General features: G+C 47.5%; 1 protein-coding gene across 7 annotated transcripts in view; it reads right to left on the bottom strand.

The window, feature by feature from the left end:
- Nucleotides 1-7,351: 7,351 nt before the first annotated feature.
- Nucleotides 7,352-21,884, bottom strand: part of INPP4B (inositol polyphosphate-4-phosphatase type II B) — a 311,591-nt gene continuing 297,058 nt past the window's right edge. For 4 of the 7 annotated variants that reach the window (XM_064149509.1, XM_064149507.1, XM_064149508.1 and 1 more), the window contains exon 26: nucleotides 9,198-10,633. In XM_064149509.1, the coding sequence (XP_064005579.1) occupies nucleotides 10,459-10,633 (175 nt within the window). In that variant the 3' untranslated portion in view covers nucleotides 9,198-10,458. Of the gene's footprint in view, nucleotides 9,152-9,197; nucleotides 10,634-21,884 lie in introns of those variants that run through there. The other 3 variants (XM_064149505.1, XM_064149506.1, XM_064149504.1) reach the window with 3 other exon arrangements.

Genomic DNA, 21,884 nt, shown 5'->3' with positions numbered 1-21,884 from the left:
GGCTCATGTTTAGAATAATTTTGTTAGGGCTTCCAGGCTCTGTTTCTCTTGCTGGAATCTGCCTCATCACTTCGCCTTCTTAACAAAGTTTCATGAAAACTCATTTTAAGACATACATTTTTCAGGCCTTGGAGAAGCAGGTGTGCTACTTAACACACTCTGCATCTTGAAAAGGCTCATCTGCTACTTCATCCTTGCTGTTGTAATGCAATCTGATCTGATTCAGAGAGCCACATTCTATTGAATGTCCTATATATCTGCAATTGGCTAGGCATATCAAAAGCAAAGCTGCCATGAAGAATTGTCTCTCTGATCCCTGCTGTGGAGATGCCATTTACAAACATAACAGCCACAGTGTAGGACAAGGGAGGTTATTCTGCCCCTAGACTCAGCACTGCTCAGGCCCCACTGTGCTGTGTCGAGTTCAGGGCCTCTCAATTCAAGAGGGATGTTGAGATGCTGGAAGGTGTCCACAGGAGGGCGCCAAAGCTGGTGAGGGGCCTGGAGCAGAGCCCTGTGAGGAGAGGCTGAGGGAGCTGGGGGTGTGCAGCCTGCAGCAGAGGAGGCTCAGGGCAGAGCTCATTGCTGCCTGCAGCTGCCTGCAGGGAGGCTGTAGCCAGGTGGGGTTAGGTTCTGCTGCCAGGCAAGAATCAACAGAACAAGGGGACGCAGTCTCAAGGTGTGCCAGAACAGGTCTATGCTGGATGTTAGGAGGAAGTTGTTGTCAGAGAGAGTAATTGCCATTGGAATGAGCTGCCCAGGGAGGTGGTGGAGTCACCATCCCTGGAGGTGTGGAAGCAAAGCCTGGCTGGGGCACTTAGTGCCATGGTCTGGTTGATTGGCCAGGGCTGGGTGCTAGGTTGGACTGGATGAGCTTGGAGGTCTCTTCCAACCTGGCTGATTCTATGATTCTGTGAAACTGCTGTGACAAAGCAATAGCTCTGCAATTTAAATTTTTTAAGGTATCATTAGTTTCAGGGAAGCATGGAGGTGGTGCACCACAAGAAGGTGAAGGTAGCTGTTGACAGTAGCTTACCATTGCTTAGGGGCACTTTGTGAGTCTGGGGGTAGGTGGTTTCCTTCAGCATGAAAATTAGCTTGCTGTGGCTTGAAGTCTCCTGTGGAACAGTGTGAATATTTAACTTATCTAAACAAGCAAGTACTTTCTATTCATATTAGCTCTTGTAATCAGCCTCTAAAAGGTCTTTTAATCTTTGGATGGCAAATCCAGAGACACAGTGGTTATCAGTTATAACAAAGTTTGCCTTGGTGCTTTCTTAAACACTCATTTCTTACCTTCTTGTCTAAGCACTGGCTTGCTCCCTTTGGTCCCTTGGATCTGCAGGAGTGTACCAAATGGTATGAGCATTTTCCTGTAAAATCCCTATGTGAGAATGACAGAATCCAGCATGTTGGAAGAGACCTCCAAGCTCAGCCTGTCCAACCTAGCACCCAGCCTATCCAATCATACAGACCATGGCACTAAGTGCCTCCTCAAGGCTTTTCTTGAGCACCTCCAGGGCTGGCGACTCCACCACCTCCCTGGGCAGCTCATTACAGCTCATTCCACCTTCTCTGGGAAGAACTTCCTCCTAACATCCAGCCTAGACCTCCCCTGGCACAACTGGAGACGGTGTCCCCTTGCTCTGTTGCTGCTTGCCTGGCAGAAGAGCCCAACCCTACATAGCTGTGCTCCAGGCCCCTCACCAGCTTCATCACCCTTCTCAGACACAGTCCATTTGGCATCTACACCCTTATTGCCCTTAATCCCATCAACAGCAGCTCTCACAGAGCTCCTACAGGCTGTAGGCCATAGAAGATACAACACTAAGTGCATAGGAGAGCTCACGCTGGCCCAGCAGAAGCAGCATTTGTGCACCTATGTTCTCAGTGTCTGCAGTAGGCAGTCCAGTGCAGACCACTGTGGACTAAAGCTCAGAAGCATCAAGTTGAGATACTGGAATGTGTCCAGAGGAGGGTGACAAAGCTGGTGAGGGGCCTGGAGCACAGCCCTGTGAGGAGAAGCTGAGGGAGCTGGGGGTGTGCAGCCTGTGGAAGAGGAGGCTCAGGGCAGAGCTCATTGCTGTCTGCAACTACTTGAAAGGAGGCTGTAGCCAGGTGGGGTTGGGCTCTTCTGCCAGGCAAACAGAAACAGAACAAGGACACAGTCTCAAGCTGTGCCAGGGGAGGTCTAGGCTGGCTGTTAGGAGGAAGTTCCTGGCAGAGTGATTGGCATTGGAATGGGCTGCCCAGGGAGGTGGTGGAGTTGCTGTGCCTGGAGGTGTTGAAGCCAAGCCTGGCTGGGGCACTTAGTGCCATGGTCTGGTTGATTGTGCAGGGCTGGGTGCTAGGTTGGGCTAAATGAGCTTGGAGGTCTCTTCCAACCTTTTTAATTTTATGATTTTAAGTCAAACTTCTCTTATTTGCCCCAAAGTAACTTTTGAAATGGAACTGCTGAAAACATTTTCACCATCATACCACTCTAGCATCTCATTACAGCTCATAGGCTCCTCCCTCTTTTCTCTCTTTGTTATGAGGAAAAAAGCTGTTCCCTGTTGACACAGAAATCAAATCAGTAAGCATGCCAAGTGAGACAAAGTCTATTTTAAAGCCTGTCACTTTGATTATTAAGAGACATAATTCTTAAGCTGCTTGCTAAAAGCTTTTTAACTTATTTCCATAATAACCATCAGTTCCTGCTGCTTTCTAAAGGTTATCAAAAACCTTGCAGGTAATTAACATCTTGCTGGAGGTATCAGAATAAAACAACCAAACATTCTGGCATATCAACAGAGAAACTAAATTATGCAACAAGCTTCTAATCGTAGTAAAAATAATAGTGCAGAAGGTGAGCCACATTGCATCATCTACCCAGAAAGGTGTATTTGCTCCAGTTCAGCCAAGCATGAAGCACTTACCTTGCACTGTGATGACGTATCAAGTAGTAAATCTAGATATCAGCAGCAGCTCAATAGAACCCAACCACCACAGAAGCAGCCCTTATTTCCCAAAGCTCAACACCCAGCATTAAGATGGTGAAAACAAAATCCACACTACAGCATGCCAGCAGGAAAGGGACCTCAGGGTGCTGGTAGAGAGTAGCTGAAGATGAGGCAGCAGTGTGCCCAGGTGGGCAGCAGAGCCAATGGCATCCTGGGCTGGCTCAGGAAGAGTGTGGCCAGCAGGACAAGGGAGGTTCTTCTGCCCCTGTGCTCAGCACTGCTCAGGCCCCACCTCGAGTGCTGTGTCCAGTTCTGGGCTCCTCAATTCAAGAGAGATGTTGAGGTGCTGGAAGGTGTCCACAGGAGGGCGCCAAAGCTGGTGAGGGGCCCGGAGCAAAGCCCTGTGAGGAGAAGCTGAGGGAGCTGGGGGTGTGCAGCCTGCAGAAGAGGAGGCTCAGGGCAGAGCTCATTGCTGTCTGCAACTGCCTGAAGGGAGGCTGTAGCCAGGTGGGGCTGGGCTCTTCTGCCAGGCAAGCAGCAACAGAAGGAGGGAACAGAGTCTGAAGTTGTGTCAGGGGAGGTCGAGGCTGGCTGTTAGGAGGAAGTTTTTGTCAGAGTGATTGGCACTGGAATGGGCTGCCCAGGGAGGGGGGTATGAGTCATCATCCCTGGAGGTGTTGAAGCCAAGTCTGGCTGGGGCACTTAGTGTCATGGTCTGGTTGATTGTCTAGGGCTGGGTGCTAGGTTGGCCTGGATGAACTTGGAGGTCTCTTCCAAGCTGGCTGATTCTATGTCACCTCTGCCAGAACCTGCACTAATGAAAGGTGCTGATGCCACCTCCTTTAGACAGCATAGCCCTCTGCAGGTCGGCAGGCATGAGACAGGGGGTTCCTCCCAACTCTGTGAACATATTGTTTGGTGTTAATCACAAAATGCAGGACTCACCTGGTTCTGAGATGAAAGCTGTAGCAAGATTAGGAGCAATAGAGCAAATTAATGTCTGGCAATGGCAGGACATTCTCTTGCTTTTTTCCAACTACTTTCTCCTAGCAGTGATGAGACCTTTAGGTGGGGTTCCACCAACTCCTTTTGGAGGGACCCCACTGTCACATCATGCACAACCTGCTCTGTGGGCAACACCACCATAATGAGAATGAAAAATGAATAACAAACAAACAAAGAAGTCAGAAACATAAAAAATAAAGGTCACATTTATTTAAATAAAGATATACACACAGTGTACAATGGGCATGGCTTACAGACAGCAGTGGAACAAGAAGGCTAAATCCTGAAACAGACAGAGCTGGATTGCTGCAGTTGTGCTTCATTTCTCTGAGCAACCACACACTGTGGACAGAAGGTCCTGTTCATGTTGCTTACACAAAGTCCCATGTGCTCCAGAGTGAGAGACAGAACGTTACAAGGCACAGCCACAGGGAACAAAACACAAGGACCAAAGTCATGTGGGATTGCAGACATTCTGTGGTCAGGCCCTTCATAAACAAAATGGAAGCACTGAGAACTTGGAACTTACTTTGTGTACATGGAAACAATACCAAACACCACTGCCAAGAGTCAGGAAGAGCAGAGTGGGTCCTAATCTCAGCCCTCCACACCCCAGGGAGCCAGGCTGCTCTGCCATCACTGCCAGGTTTCTACCATAACTCTTCCTGCCTCTCAGCACACAAACCCCCACATTTTATGTATCAGCTCTTTGGAACAGAGAAGAATTGGTTTAAAAGGCTGCTCAGTCTGCAGCAAAGGAGGATCCCAGCTGACAATGTACATCTATACATAGTTATGAACAGAGAGATCTCTTACTCTGCACTACACTGCTCCCCTTACACTTTTTGCCCTTTTGCTTTGTCTCTTTTCCTAGACAGTGGAAGAGGATGGAAGATTATCAGCCAGTAAAAACGGTGGCTAACAGCAGGCAAAGCAATGAGGAGTTCAACGTACAGCCACCGCTCCAGGGTCAAGCTCCTGTGGCACATACTGCTTCAGACAAGCAAAGGTGAGTGTGAGCACAGACCAAAAGAGTTGGGGCTGTGCAGGCTGGAGAAGAGGAAGCTGAGAGGTGACCTTCTTGTGGCCTTCCAGGATCTGAAGGGGGCTACAAAAAAGCTGGGGAGGGACTTTTGAGGCTCTGAGGGAGTTCCAGAACTAGGGGGAATGGAGCAAAGCTGGAGGTGGGGAGATTGAGACTGGACATGAGGAGGAAGTTGTTGAGCATGAGAGTGGTGAGAGGCTGGCATGGGTTGCCCAGGGAGGTGCTTAAGGCCAGGCTTGGATGAGGCTGTGGTCAGCCTGCTCTAGGGTAGGGTGTCTCTGGCCATGGCAGGGGAGTTGGAGCTTGATGATCCTTGTGGTCCCTTCCAACCCTGTCTGACTCTGTGATCCTGGATGTCTCTTCCAACCTGGCTGATTCTACAATTAAGGCTGTTTCTCAGAGCTCTAGTTTTTTAAATCCATCCTCCTAAATGACTAGTTCTTTGTAACACACACACAGAGCTAGTATTGAATCAAAGTGAAGAGCTTCACGTAGATAAACATCAGAAACCATAGTTAAAAGTTTCTGTTTCCTTATTGCTCCATAAAAAAATAACGTAAAAACATTAACAAAAAGGTATTCAGACTTCCCAAAAGCAGACTGCAGGAAAAAAAAACTCCTGCCTTTTTACTAATGCCAGGCCTATGCATGCTGTGGATTAGAACACATTACAATCTTCTCTGAGGAAAAAGATTACTTTAACCTTCCCTTCATTCCTTTTCAAGCATTTTATATTCTCTCTTTGGACCCCAGCCTGTGGTACAACCTCCCCAGTATAAGCCTGCAGTGCCTTGTAGGAATATTCTAAAGCTAGAAGCCCTTATTTCAGGATTCCTTGGGGCAGATCCTGATCAGTATATTCCTACAAATAACAGCTTCTGTGACTAAGACAGGTTATGGCTTTAGATATCAGATACATTCTTAGAATCAGAGATTCAGCCAGGCTGGAAGAGACCTCCAAGCTCATCCAGTCCAACCTAGCACCCAGCCCTAAACACTCATCCAGACCATGGCACTAAGTGCCCCAGCCAGGCTTGGATTCAACACCTCCAGTCACAGCAACTCCACCACCTCCCTGGGCAGCCCATTCCAATGCCAATCACTCTCTGACAACAACTTCCTCCTCACATCCAGCCTAGACCTGCTCTGGCACAACTTGAGACTGTGTCCCCTTTTTCTGTTACTGCTTGCCTGGCAGAAGAGCCCAACCCCACCTGGCTACAGCCTCCCTTCAGGTAGCTGTAGACAGCAATGAGCTCTGCCCTGAGCCTCCTCTTCTTCAGGCTGCACACCTCCATTGGAATGGGCTGCCCCCAGAGGTGGTGGAGTCACTGTCCCTGGAGGTGTTGAAGCAAAGCCTGGCTGGGGCACTTAGTGCCATGGTCTGGTTGACTGGCGAAGCCTGGGTGCTAGGTTGGACTGGATGAGCTTGGAGGTCTCTTCCAGCCTGACTGATTCTATGATACTCTTGGAGCACAGTAGCTGATGGCAGGCACCAACCAACCATGAAAACACCTGAGTCTGTTTCAGTACTAAAGCCATCAGGCTCTTCTAGGAGTCTAGAACCACACCAGTGGGGTTTACATGGATCCTGTGACCTACCATGAGGATGGGCAGCCTTTGTTCTGTACATCTGTGGGAGTACTTCAAGGGTGCATAAGGAACTCATAACTATTTGTAAACAACTCAAGAAGGTTTTTTAAGCTAGTAACATAGATAGGGCTGGTGTGGCACTCTGGCAGAACAAACCATTAGTTTCCTAGGAACATTTATATTCCATAAACCCACACAACTCTTGTACAGCTTAGCTACATTACAGTCAAAGACTTCAACACAAATTCATGCACACAGCCACCCGTTCAGTGAGAAGTGCCCACTTCTACTGGTGTGTGCAACAGAATCAATTCTCATCTGCCTGAGCTTACCCATGGTGCGATGCAAACTCTCCTGACATCTACTGTGGAAGCAATACATTCTAGAAGAACAAAGAAGGCATTCATGAAAGCACAGAACTAAACAACACATGCACCAAAACACCACTGAAATGGCCTACCAATAATGCCCCAAAGAGTTATTGTGAAGGTGAACTCTTGGCTTCACTGAAGTCAGCAAAGATTGGAAATTAGGACCTCTTCCTCATGTTCTCCACCAAGATCCAAAGCCTGATCTTGCAAATATACAAGATGGGTTTAATTTTATTCACAGGGACAGAACATTTCCATGTAATCACCCAATTAAAGTTTGCAGAATCAGGCTCCTAAATATGTATTTCTTTACTAGCATAGTTACAGACTTATACCCAGTAATGGGCAGTAATGGATTAAACAAAACAAATGACAACTCATGCTGCATCAAGATCTTTTTGACTTCCATAGGAACAAGCAAACATTAATTCTTTATCCAGGGCAATTACAGTTTTGTACAGATGCTCAAACTCCCAATGCAGTTTCATTAAGATAAAATTTTCACTCTTCTGCTCTAGATAGCTAGATATTTTTTTCCCTTCCAAATGAATGCATTACATAAAGGTCAGTAACCAGTGAATACTTGGGGGTTTTTAATTGTATTTCTCTCTGGGAGGCATAAGGCAGCAATAAATAGATACAATTAGAAAACACAAATGTTCTTTGCAAGACAAATTCAAGGACTAACACAAGCTGGCAGAAGCATTACCATTCATTTCTAAAGCTGATAGCTCTTCATCCTAGAGTGTCTCTGTGCAGCATTACACACATGGTATAAATCAGCTGCAGTGACTAGTCCTAATACAGCAGGTTACTCATAACACTTCTCTTAGGCTCTGTAAAAACAGACATGTTTTTGTAGCCTAAAGATAGAGTAACTCCTGTCTGTACAACTCATTTTCCTTACAACTGCTGACAGTTTAAAGGGTTTACAATAAACGGGAACAGGACAGGTCAGATTCAAGTCAACTTACTTGTAGAATGAATGAATACCCTGATTTCAGTGTGATTCCTGTGCAAGTGAGGTAAGTGGGCTTTGGCTGTGGTAGAAAAAGCCAAGAATGATGCACCCAAACGATCCAATGGGATCCTGGGGTGCAGACCTTCTTGGCCACAAGGGCGCATTAATGTCCCATGGATAACGTCCGCCAGGACTCCGGGGTCCTTCTCCACGGAGCTGCTTTCCAGCAGGTGAACCCCTGATCTGTACTGGTGCATGGTATTATCACTCCTCCCAAGGAGCCAGCAATCACAGACTGTAATTAGTAAAAGCATATTATGAAGTTACTGTGCTTATGTAAAGAAGCTAAATCTAATTACCAAAATGATATTTAGCCCAGGTGTTAACATCAGCATCTGCCATAAATGCTTACTTGAAGTATTTAATCAAGACCTTGGTGCTATGCTGGTTCCAGAAAACATGCTTCCCAGCAGCAAGAGACCTCTCAAACCAAACCTCAGGCTTGGGTTCAGAGGCAGGATGTCACCTTCCCCATTGCAACCTCACTTCCTAGAGAGAAAGATGTTTCTCATTTTCATCTTTGATTAAAATGACCAAAACCCCCTTGTTCTGGCTGGCTTTTGAGTCATAACTCAGCTTCAGCTTCACAGAGGGAAGCTGAATGTGCTGTGCTGGTTCCAGAAAACATGCTTTCCAGCAGCAAGAGACCCCTCAAATCAAACCTCAGCCTTCAGTTCAGAGGCAAGATGCCACCTTCCCCATTGCAACAGCACTTCCTAGAGTGAAAGACATTTCTCATTCTCATCTTTGACTAATATGACCCATACCCCCTCATTCCAGTTGGCTTTTAAGTCATAACTCTGCTTCAACTTCACAAAGGGAAGTTGAATATATGTTGGGCTCAAGAATATTCAGTCTGTTGCTTTGCCATGGTGCTTCACTTCACGAGGGCTAACTGCAGTTACCTTACTGTAAAAGGATAAAACCTGATAAAAATAACACCTCAGTTACTTACACATTCCCACTTAATAAGCCACAAACAGCAACTTTTATATTCACTAATTAGCATGGTGTATGTTCCTGATTACACTTTGGTTAAACTTAGGTGTCAGCTTTTCCATATGTGCCTTCTGGAGGTCTGTAGTACTTTGGGAAAGCCATCAGCTGTATCATGTTGAATGCATACTTTCTGCATTTGACATTCTTCAGTACATTCTCTATGCGGCATCCTTCTCTAGTGAAAGGGGAGGGAAAAAAGTACAACTTCATGAAACACAGAATAAAGAAATATGCTTTATTTGTTCATTGCAGAGTTGCAGCAACAGTTGAAGTAAAAATAACAAAGATTCAACTCTACATTTTTTGTTTGTTTGTTTTCCACAAGTGATGATACATCTTACAAAATTAAATCCAAGGCCAGGCCCAGTACAGTTATTGCCCTCAGAAGTAGGTGATAAGGTTTCCCTCCCCTTAAGCATTATTTGCCCTTTGAGGTTTAAAGTTTAGTTTAAAAATAAAATTAACTTAAATATTTTAAGGATATATTATGTTCTAATTCCAGAAATATATTTGCCTTTCCAACTTTCTCATAGTTTGTTTTTCAACACACCCCCCCTAAATTGTTTGCTATACATATGAGAGTACACCTCGCCCTAAAAATGTGTATCCTAGGAATAAGGCATTTTATTAGGTCTGGCCCTAGTGATTTGTGAAGGAAAAGTTTTCATCTCTGCTTCATTTCCCCTACGTTCAGCTTTGAAATGAAAGGAAAGGAAAAACAGAAAAGAGAGAGAACAGCTTTTCCAACAGCCCAGTCCAACTCTCTGCTTCGTAAAGGAAGGATGTTTGTTCACATACAGTACAAAAGTCACAAGTGCCAAAGTGGTGCATCAAGACATAAACAGGACTTAGTTAAAAAGAATATAAAAGTGTCTGGGAAAGCAAAAGCAACGAAAGCAACAGTTACAAACAGGTTGAATTCATTACAAACCAGAACTTACTCTATTCCATTTAGTCACTTGACAGAAAAGGGTTAGTGGCAGCAAAGTAATCACCATCGGTTAAACAAACGAACAAAAAGGATCCCAGCAGCTACTAACAGCAAAAATAACACAACCAAAGTCAAGTCTCACAAACCACCAGCAGCCTGTGACAGCTGGCCAGGGGTCAGTCTGTGCTGTGCAAATTCATTGATACTGTTTTGTTTTGTTTCATAGTACTAATCACTCTGGAAAGAGGGGTTCAAGCATTCAGGATTCCACACCTTCTATACAGTGACGGCATCGGTAAGTGGGCTTGCTTTCAGCTAATTACAGTGGGAAAGCTTTACCATGAACAGAAAGAGCAAATCAATTCACTCAATGCATAGTACTTCTCAAGAGTTCAGAAAGGAATCATGGAGAACATCGTACATGGCAGACATCTGCATCTTAAAGATGAATTCCTGGGGTGTGAGACTGTAGAAACATTACAGCGTATTCCCCTTTGGCTAAAGTTAGTTTGTGGCGGTTGGTAGAAAAGGAGGGGACGGCGGAGTGAAGTTTATTGGTATTTGGCTAATAGCAAAGCCAGACTTAAAATAAGCCACACGACCAGCAAGTGAGAGCTGACAAGCAGCAAGGCGACAGGATAGAAGTGTCGAGAGGTTGGCTTGTTATCAGTTAGACAGCCTGTTTCGGGATCATCCGACTCATTCAGTGCTCCCTGGGTTTGTCTGCTGTTAAACAGGGGAAGTTAGGAACAAATAGAAGAGCATTTAAGCAGCAAAGAAAGCCAACACGTTGCTATTTAGACACAGTGAAACCTCAGAGCCCTGTCAGGGAAATAAATGTATGCTAACTACTTTCAGCACGCATTTTGTGTTCTACACCTGAGGCAGGCAGCACAGTGGCTAGGTGGTTACTTTCCAGCCCACTAGGTGCCCTTGGAGTAGCATTCACAAGCTCAGTAACTTAGGAAATGAGCTATGCTATCACTAAAATGAACACACACACACAGAGCAAACAGAAATGAACTAAGGAGGTGAGACAAAAAGTTAAGGAAGCAAAGGAAAAATAACCAAGTTCACGATCATGAGTATGTCACAATGCAACACTGACCAAAGAGTGTCTCCATGCTGTCTACAGACTTTTTGGACCTATAAGGAAATACATAGGCAGAAGTGGAAAGGGCACATGCTGGGTTTTTTTATCTGAAACAACTAGCAACTCTTCTAAACTAGTTTTAAATGATGGTAAATTGACTCCTTCAAAAATGTATTGGTGCTGGTGACTCACTTTTGAAGTTGAGAGCAGTTCTCCATATGTAAAGGTTCACATCTACATTCCTCTGAGAAAATTACCTTGTACTTTCTTCAGTCAACTCAGCTAGGAACTACTCTGCAATCTACTGAATCACCGTGCCCTGCACGGCCACTTTCCTGCCAGAGCAACACAGAGTGAGTCATAGAATCAGTCAGGGTTGGAAGGGACCACAAGGATCAGCCAGTGCCAACCCCCCTGCCATGGGCAGAGACATCATACCCTAGATCAGGCTGCCCACAGCCTCATCCAGCCTGGCCTTAAACACCTCCAGCCATGGGGGCCTCAACCACCTCCCTGGGCAACTCATTCCAGGCTCTCACCACTCTCTTGGTGAAGATAGTTCCAAATCACTGCCAGTCTTTCCTAGTGTAGCCTTGCTAACTTCTCTACAAGCACAACTATGCGGGCTCCAACTACACCTCTTCAATCCCACTGAGCTTTCTTAGTGGCATTTTTACTAGGGCATTAACTTCATAGAATCACCATCATAGAATCAATCAGTATGGAAGACACCTCCAAGAGCATCCAGTCCAACCCAACTCCTACCCAATCAACTAGACCATGGCACTAAGTGTCTCATCTAGTCTTTCCCTGAACAGCTCCAGGGATGGTGACTCCACCACCTCCCTGGGCAGGCAGGACTCCTTTCATGGACTTCCTTTGAGCAGTAAGGGCTAGTAGTCCTTCATTTTCCTATTCACTGTGAATATTTTGGGATGAGGAGATAACTCTGCATTTCGAGAGCCTATAGTGGCCTTCCCGTATCTGAAGGGGGCTACAGGAAGGCTGGGGAGGGACTATTGACAAGGTCTTGTAATGACAGGACAAGGGGGAATGGATTTAAACTGGCAGAGGGGAGATTCAAACTGGGTGTTAGAGAGAAGTTCTTTGCAGTGAGGGTGGTGAGACACTGGATCAGATTGCCCAGGGAGGTGTTCAAGGCCAGGATGGATGAGGCCTTGAACAACCTGTTCTAGTGGGAGGTGTCCCTGCCTATTGCAGGGAGTTGTAACTGTATGCTCCTTGAGGTCCCTTCCAGCCTAAACCATTCCATGACTCTCTGTGGGTTTAAGAGTATTCAAACACACCACATCACAACACGGTGCTTTCTCAGCAGCATGTGTGCCAAGTGTGTTGTTTTTTCAAGACAGAAGATGCTGGCAGGCCACATACAGGCAGCAAAGGCAGGATCACAGCCACAGGTAAGGCAAGAAGAGTACATCAAAGACAGCAGCAGCCACTCTGTCTTACACAAGCCTGCCCTTCTTACACATGTGTTCATATAACCATAGAATCAAACATGTTGGAAGAGACCTCCAAGCTCAGCCAGTCCAACCTAGCACCCAGCCCTGGCCAAGCAACCAGGCCATGGCACTAAGTGCCCCAGCCAGGCTTGGCTTCAACACCTCCAGGCACAGCGACTCCACCACCTCCCTGGGCAGCCCATTCCAATGCCAATCACTCTCTCTGCCAAAGACTTCCTCCTAACATCCAGCCTAGACCTCCCCTGGCACAACTGCAGACTCTGTCCTCATTCTGTTTCTGTTTGCCTGGCAGAAGAGCCCAACCCCAGCTGGCTACAGCCTCCCTTCAGGTAGTTAAAAGTGTTAAAGGTCAGTGCTGACTTTCTTTAGCCTGTGTAGCAAGAGAGGTGTGAGGACTGCACTTACAGGTGGGAAAGGGGTTGATCAAAACAGTTCCTTGCATAATTTTCCATTTAGAGAAGACTTCCATATCAAGTTCTTAATTTTTTTTCTTTGAACCCTCCACCTTTATGTTACACTACCGAAAGCAGGCAGCCCACACTATTATAAACAGCAAAACAGGAGGTAACAAAATAGATCTCTATTACTTGAATGCAGATCAAGGGTTCAGGTGCCAGAACGGCGTCAGTGTGTCCTCTGCTTCTGGTCTGCAGGTTTCAAGTGTCTGTACATGAAACGTGGACAAAACTCAAGCAGTACTTTAGACAATATCCTCTTGGAAACTGCCAAGGAACAAAGCTAACCACAAATCATCAGGCTTTGTCAACACTGTGCCCTGCACCAACAGAAATTGTTCTCTATCAGACCTCTCCAGTTAACGCCTTTGTCCCAGGGCTCACCCCCAGAACTTCCTTCCTTTCCTGCTCACAGTGATAAGGTTACCACTCATGGTCAGTCATGAGAACTAACTGCATTGCTCTTTGTTAATTTCCTCCTTTGTTTGTGTGTTTTCAGCTGTTTTTAAAGCCATGCTGCTCTTTTTCTTTCTTAATCTCTGCAGCATCTCCCCAAGTCTGCCTCTTTGACCCTTTTGCACTGTCCTCTCCCTTCTTTTCTATTCTTCAAGCTCAGCCTGCTGGTTTCAGTTAATCTCCATTACACCCACACTTGGGAGCTCTAGTTCAAGCCTCACAGTCCCCTGTACTCCTCAGTCACAGAGCCCAGATGCTTTTGGACTGTCCTTCTGGGTGTCCTCCTTCACAGACCTCTTTGCATCATTTACTATGGACTATTTCAAAGCTGCCTGCCTGACAAAAAACCACCAATGCACTGAAAAGCTCATGTTTGTATCATCTCTTGGCAGATGCTGGTTGCTAATGCAATCCTACACTCTTTGGGCTCTGCTGTGTCTCCAGGAATGTTTGTCTTCATCACTCTTGAACTCTTTGTTTCCAGCCCAGATCTGGAGTGTGCTGTGTCCCACACAGCTGCAAGCAGCTTGTGCTGTTTGATTCTCTGTGCTGGTTCTGCCTCATGCAGAAGTTAAAGGCTGTCTGCAGGTAGAAGGGGCAGCACTGAACCAGCAGCAGCGTGGGGACAGGCTGTGAGCACACAGTCTGCTCTGTCCCAAGAGACCCCACACACCAGGATGTGTCCATGGCATGGGATGCAAGAAGAGCAGTCAATCATGGAATGCACTGAGTTGGTCATTCTCTGGAAGGTGTCCCTGCCTACGGCGTGGGGGTTGGAACTAGATGATCTTTGAGGTGCTTTCCAAACTAAACCATTCTATGATATATACACTCAGGGCAGAGCAGATTCAGAGATCAAGCTCTTTTTTCTCTAGAAAGATCCACCTAGGCAGCAACCAACTTCAGCCATCAGTAAGCCTGCACAGGCACTGTGTTAGTCACTGTTAGCTACCTCATTCTGCAGAGCCTTGGCTTTGCATGCCAATAGTTTATTCTAAGCAGGCAGAGTCACACACCTGCAGCTTGTCCCTCCAGGGATGACAACTCCTACCTGTGTGGTGTGCCTTGTTCTGCTTTCCTCCACGTCTGGCTGACAGCATGCCTCAGTCTTTTATCTATGTTGCTAGGAGTCCCATTAGCATCAGTGAGATTTATGCAGATGTAAAATGATGGAAGCACAGACAAAAGCCATTTGTCCTGACATTTCTTCCAATATGAAAGCCTACACTACATTTGTTCTTTGATATGCTGAGAAGAATGATCAGTGCCTTTCAACATAAAAAGTCCTATCTTTCTCCCTAGGAAAACCATAGAGACTTCTGTTCCACAAGCTAGTCACATCATTCTATGTGTGATCCACTCAATAAGGCACCCTCAAAATAGGGCAAGAGAACCCACTCCCTTATTGTCCATGCCCCACATTGGGTGCCAAAATAAGATGTGATGGTTTGGGAGCTACCTGTCCCCCCTACTCTTAATGAATCACCCAGACTAGACTCAGCTGGCTGGGAGTTAAGGAATGAAGCTTCATATTCAGAGCTTAGCACAAGATACAATCAGAGATTTACAATAGCTACAGCTATATACAGAAATATACAAGTTAAAGGTAATAGGGAAACACAATACTGCTCCCAGCAATCAGAGTGCCCAGGAGGGGCTCCCAACCACCCTTCCACCTTCTTTCCACCCCTCTAATATATCCCAGAGTTTGCCTTAAGTTCAGGGTGAGTTTGGAGGATCAGCCGGGGGGTTAGAAGCAGAATTAGTTGAGTTACCCAGCAAAAGCCCAAGGAGAAAAGCACAGACACCGACTCCAGCAGACAGAGACTCTCACACACTGTCTTATCTATGCTTGTGTTCTTGCTTTTATACACCTCAGCAAGCCTATGAAGTGAAGTAACCATCACCATTGTTTCCTTTTCACAGCCTATCATCTAATTTTTCTCCTTAAAATATTCCAGTTAGCATCAAACCAGCACAGCTACCCAAGAACAGCCCAAGCAGGACATCTAAACATGCCTAGAAATCAAGAGAAACATTTGACCACGGTCAGCTGCTTTGCTAAGCTTTGCTGATACTTCTCAGCACACCACAGTGGCAATGTCTGCTGACACATCTTGTTCTCCACAGTGACTATGGGATCAGGTTCAACAAAGGTAGGCTCTTCACCCAGCTGTCAGCAGCGTGACAACACTGCTTCCCCTGGCTCACAGAGTCAACCAGGTTGGAAGAGACCCCCAAGCTCATCCAGTCCAACCTAGCACCCAGCCCTAGCCAGTCCACTAGACCATGGCACTAAGTGCCTCATCCAGTCTCTTCTGGGACACCTGCATGGATGGCAAATCCACCACCTCCCTGGGCAGCCCATTCCAATGCCAGTCACTCTGTGAAGGACTTCATAGTGATCTGTGCAAGGTTTATTAGTGCAGGCAGCATGAATGCAGCTGGTGTCATGTCAGCTGGATTTACTTGGTTTCTGGTGGACACTCAGCCCCACCAGAGCAAAGTGACTCTACTGTGGTGTGAAGGTGTAGCCACAGCTTTGGGTCTTCTTCTAATGAACACAGCTAATGGCACAGCTGTGAGTCTTCTTCTAATGATTGGACTCAATGACCTTGAAGGTCTTTTCCAACCTAAGAAATTCTGTCATTCTTTCCATCACAAACCATACTCTAATTCACACCAAACAGGGAGGGAAGAAGATCGAAATATCCAGCAGGTTCTATTTCACACACACAGGGTTTTAAGAGGCACAGCAAAAGCTTTTCAAGCCATAACATCTGGGGTAACAAACAGCTCTCTAACCTATGGCACTATTTTATTCATTTACCTTCAAATCGTTCATTTGAGGCTTACAACATAGCACAAATAGATGCCAACAGCCAAGGGGGCTGTAAGTTTAATGACCATCTAACCATTTCAGTCTGCCTTGTGTCTCACTTGGTGTTTCATCATCTTATGCTCCTGTTGGGATAACGCTGCGTGCCTATCAAATGAGACACAGCCACAACAGCAGGTACCTTCTGTGCTTTTCAGATTCAGATGATACATTTTTTTGAGCCTCTAAGCAGTGGAGCAGAGACAAGGAAAATCGTGTGCAGGAAAAAGAAGCCTCTCAAGAACCCTCCTGAAGTCAAGCACACACGGGGGGCAGAGGCTGGCTTTTGATTATCAGTCGACTGACACCCTTGTGCCAGCTTCTTGGAGGAGATGCATTTTAAATACCTTGGGATAAAGGCTTCTCCTCTCCGAACTGTTTTAGCTTCAGCTATTAATGACACTGGAAATGCTGAAATGTCATAGAATCAAGCAGGTTGGAAGATACTTCTAAGCTCATCCAATCCAACCTAACACCCAGCCTTAGACAATCAACCAGACCATGGCACTAAGTGCCCCAGCCAGGCTTTGCCTGAACACCTTCAGGGACAGCGACTCCACCACCTCCCTGGGCAGCCCATTCCAATGCCAATCACTCTCTCTGACAACAACTTCCTCCTAACATCCAGCCTAGATCTCTCCTGGCACAGCTTGAGTCTCTGTCCCCTTCTTCTGTTGCTGCTTGCCTGGCAGAAGAGCCCAACCCCACCTGGCTACAGCCTCCCTTCAGGGAGCTGCAGACAGCAATGAGCTGTGCCCTGAGCCTCCTCTTCTGCAGGCTGCACACCCCCAGCTCCCTCAGCCTCTCCTCACAGGGCTCTGCTCCAGGCCCCTCACCAGCTTTATTAGCCTTCCCTGGACACCTTCCAGCACCTCAACATCTCTCTTGAATTGAGGAGCCCAGAAGTGGACACAGCACTCAAGGGGTGGCCTGAGCAGTGCTGAGCACAGGGGCAGAATAATCTCCCTTGTCCTGCTGTCCACATTGCTCCTGAGCCAGCCCAGGATGCCATTGGCGCTGCTGCCCACCTGGGCACTCTGCTGGCTCATCTTCAGCTCCTCTCTACCAGCACCCCCAGCTCCCTCTCTGCCTGGCTGCTCTCAGCCACTCTGTCCCCAGCCTGTAGTGCTGCTTGGGGTTGTTGAGGCCTAGATGGAGTACCCTGCACTTGGCCTCGTTAAATCTCATCCCATTGGCCTCTGCCCACCCATCCAACCTGGCAAGGTACCTTTGCAGGGCTCTGCTACCCTCCAGCAGCTCCCCACCTGCTCCCAGCTTGGTGTCATCTGCAAACTTACTGAGGCTGGACTCAATCCCTTGGTCCAGATCATCCCAGACATTGAATAGGATCAGGCCCAGCACTGGTCCCTGGGGCACACCACTAGTGACAGCTGCCAACTGGATGTGGCACCATTCACCACCACTCTGTGGGCCCAGCCCTGCAGCCAGTTCTTGACCTATTTCTGTCCTAAAGCAGTGCTTCAGGTAGAATACAGTCAGCTTTCTATCTGCACATGGTGCCTGTGTGCTAGCAGTGACTTCAGCCTGAACTCATGTCTAATAGCAGGAGCACTTTGGGGGAATTTTCCTTTCTCTGCAGACAGACTGAAGTAAGCAGTTTCTAGGCCTGCTGGGTTTTTCTTGTCGAACTCCAGTGCTGACACAGAAAAATGGGAAAAGTGAGATGCTTCTCACTAATCTCATCCAACACCAGCAGCAGAGACATGTCTTCAGACAGCAGGCATTGCTAACAGTTCTGCAGCTTGCACAGTTTTGATTACCTGCCTGCTCTTTCCCTTTAAGACTATCACTATCCAGATCTTCTAAGCAGCAGCTTCTCCAAAGAGTGTTTGCAGCACTCTCACAGCAACAGAAACCTGTCAAACAGAGTCTTGTAGTGGAAGCAGTTATAGCTGCCCAGGGAGGTGGTGGAGTTGCTGTGTCTGGAGGTGCCTGGGGCCCTTAGTGCCAGAATCTGGTTGATTGTCTAGGGCTGGGTGGTAGGTTGGCCTGGATGAGCCTGGAGATCTCTTCCAACCTGCTTGATTCTATATTTAAGTTATAGCTTAAGGCCTATAAGGAGAGGCTGAGGGAGCTGGGGGTGTGCAGCCTGCAGAAGAGGCTCAGGGCAGACCATGTTGTCTACAGCCACCTGAAGGGAGGCTGTAGCCAGGTGGGGTTGGGCTCTTCTGCCAGGCAAGCAGCAACAGAACAAGGGGACAGAGTCTCAAGCTGTGGCAGGGGAGGTCTAGGCTGGATGTTAGGAGGAAGTTGTTGGCAGAGAGAGTGATTGGCATTGGAATGGGCTGCCCAGGGAGGTGGTGGAGTGGCCGTGCCTGGAGGTGTTGAAGCCAAGCCTGGCTGGGGCACTTAGTGCCATGGTCTGGTTGCTTGTCTAGGGCTGGGTGCTAGGTTGGGCTGGCTGAGCTTGGAGGTCTCTTCCAACCTGCTTGATTCTGTGATTCTGTGTTCCACATCATACATGTTACTGTGACTCACTGAAATGCTTTGGAGAAAATGCAGCTGTCTAGCATGCAGCACTGGCTTCAGGAAGGACTGTTTCAGAGGGGAAAGGTGGGATCCTTGTGGACATCTCCTGGCCATTATGAATGTGCAGCACTATAGCATCCAGCAGAATAAAATGCATTCCAGAAGGAAAACAAACAGACCTCAGCCTAGTCCTGACGGACTGATTGCTGAATCAGAGCAGAACTCAGATGAAAGACATAAAGGTATATTGAGCAACAATTTTTATGTTGGCAGATAAAGTGGATGCACTAAAAGCTGCAGTAATCTGTACAAAAAGATAAAGTATGTTTCTGCATTGTTTCCAAATGGGAGCTGTAGGCAGGGACTCTCCAGAGGCATCTTTTTATCAACAACCTTTACAATAAAGCTTTTCCTGATGCATATCACTGTCACTCACTGACACATTTCCCCTCAAATCTAGATGGCATTAGGTAAAAGATGATAGGAATAATATTTTTTTTGCTGTCTGTGTGATCCTATCATATCTGCTTCAAAACAACCACCTGGTATTACACAGTCTCAGATCTAGAAAGGCTGGAGAGCAGTCCTGAGGAAAGCACCTTGGGGGTGCTGCTGGAGGAGAAGCTCCACAGGAGCCAGCAGTGTGCACTTGCAGCCCAGAAAGCCAAGCAGAGCCTGGGCTGCAGCAGCAGAAGTGTGGCCAGCAGGGCCAGGGAGGTGATTGTCCCCCTCTACTCTGCTCTGCTGAGACCCCACATGGAGTACTGCATCCAGCTCTGGAGCCCCCATTACAAGAGGGACGTGGAGATGCTGGAGAGTGTCCAGAGCAGGGACAGGAGGATGCTCAGAGGGCTGCAGCAGCTCTGCTGTGAGGACAGGCTGAGAGAGTTGGGGCTGTGCAGGCTGGAGAAGAGGAGGCTCCCAGATGACCTTCTTGTGGCCTTCCAGGATCTGAAGGGGGCTACAAAAAAGCTGGGGAGGGACTTTTTATGCTGTCAGGGAGTGACAGGACTTTGGGGAATGGAACAAAGCTGGAGGTGGGGAGAGTCAGCCTGGAGGTGAGGAGGAAGTTGTTGAGCATGTAAGTGGTGAGAGGCTGGAATGGGTTGCCCAGGGAGGTGTTTGAGGCCCCATGGCTGGAGGTGTTTAAGGCCAGGCTGGATGAGGCTGTGGGCATGTCCCTAGAGCACCCAGCCCTGGCCAATCAACTAGACCATGGCACTAAGTGCCCCAGCCAGGCTTTGCTTCAACACCTTCAGGCACAGCAACTCCACCACCTTCCTGGGCAGCCCATTCCAATGCCAATCACTCTCTCTGACAACAACTTCCTCCTAACATCCAGCATAGACCTCCCCTGGCACACCTTGAGACTGTGTCCCCTTGTTCTGGTGCTGCTTGCCTGGCAGCAGAGCCCAACCCCACCTGGCTACAGCCTCCCTTCAGGGAGTTGTAGACAGCAATGAGCTCTGCCCTAAGCCTCCTCTTCTGCTGGCTGCACACCCCCAGCTCCCTCAGCCTCTCCTCACAGGGCTGTGCTCCAGGCCCCTCACCAGCCTTGCTGCCCTTCTCTGGACACCTTCCAGTACCTCAACATCTCCCTTGATCTGAGGAGCCCAGAACTGGAGAATTAGAGCAAGCTAAAGAGAAAAGTCTGAAATACTGAATGCTAGGTTAAACATTTAGTTTGACTTTGTTTACAGGGCACTTCATAGCTGTCCTGAAAACCAGGGAAATTTCCAGTTTAGCTCATTTTGTCCCAAAAACAGTTGGCTCACCACAAAGCAATCCCACTCTGTTTGTCTCTGTTTACTTTTAACATACTGTTAACTCTGAAGAACAGCTAAAAGGGCAGTGCAAAGCTTCACATGAAACATACTATAGAGGCTATACATCATGAGTGTCAATCACCTCCCAGTGCTTCAGGTAACTGTGCTGAGTACTTTCCTCTGTGACTGAGACAGAACATCAGCAAGAAACATTTCCCCCTGACATTAACCCATGTGGTTACTGGTTCACTGCCAGTGAAAACAATACAACTCAGCAAAATGTTCCAGTTAGACACACACAACCCATTTTCCTCACTGCTGCTTTAAGACACCAATGTTAGCAGCTTAAATCCACCCTCAGCAGTTCCCCACCACTGCAGCCTGACAGCAAAGCCACATTCATGTTTTACTCTGCTATCCTCAGACCCCACCTGGAGTCCTGGGTGCAGTTCTGGGGCCTCCAGCACAAGAAGGACATGGAACTGCTGGAGCCAGTCCAGAGGAAGCCACCAAGATGCTCAGAGAGCTGCAGCAGCTCTGCTATGAGGACAGGCCACAAGAGCTCTGCATCCTGGAGAAGAGAAGGCTTTATAGTGGCCTTCCAGTATCTGAAGGCAGCTACAGGAAGGCTGGAGAGGGACTACTGACAAGGTCTTGTAATGACAGGATGAGAGATAACGGATGTAAAGTGGCAGAGGGGAGATTGAAACTGGATGTTAGGAAAGGGTTCTTTGCAGTGAGGATGGTGAGACACTGGCACGGGTTGCCCAGGGAGGCTGTGGCTTCTCCCTCCCTGGAGGTGTTCAAGGCCAGGTTGGATGAAGCCTTGAGCAACCTGTTTAGGGGGAAGTATCATAGAATGGTTTAGGTTGGAAGGGACCTCAAGGATCGCATAGTTCCAACCCCTTGCCATAGGCAGAGACACCTCCCACTAGAACAGGCTGCTCAAGGCCTCATCCAACCTGGCCTTAAACACCTCCAGGGAGGTTGTGGAGCACAGATCAAAGATCACATTGGGTGATTCTGTGCTTCACAGCCTCCCTGGGCAACCTGTGCCAGTGTCTCACCACCCTCACTGCAAAGAAACCTTTCCTAACAGCCAGATTCAATCTACCCTCTGCCAGTTTAACCTTCTTGTCCCTGTGCCTATGGCAGGGGGTTGGAACTGGATGAGCTCTGAGGTCCCTTCCAACCTAAACCATTCTGTGATTCTATGTTATGTGTCTATGTCTTTCTCTGACAAAAGAGATTGCTGAACTGAAGCCACTGTATGGGAGCAGTCCCTTGTTTGTGCTAAGACCCCATATGCCCTGGGATCACCTGGGTGAGTGCAAAAATCTGCCAAAATTGTGCTA

This window comes from Pogoniulus pusillus, chromosome 10, assembly GCF_015220805.1.
Source record: "Pogoniulus pusillus isolate bPogPus1 chromosome 10, bPogPus1.pri, whole genome shotgun sequence".
NCBI classification, from domain to species: Eukaryota; Metazoa; Chordata; class Aves; order Piciformes; family Lybiidae; genus Pogoniulus; species Pogoniulus pusillus.
Note: the sequence above shows the minus strand (reverse complement) of the source record. Positions and strands in the feature narration are given on the sequence as shown.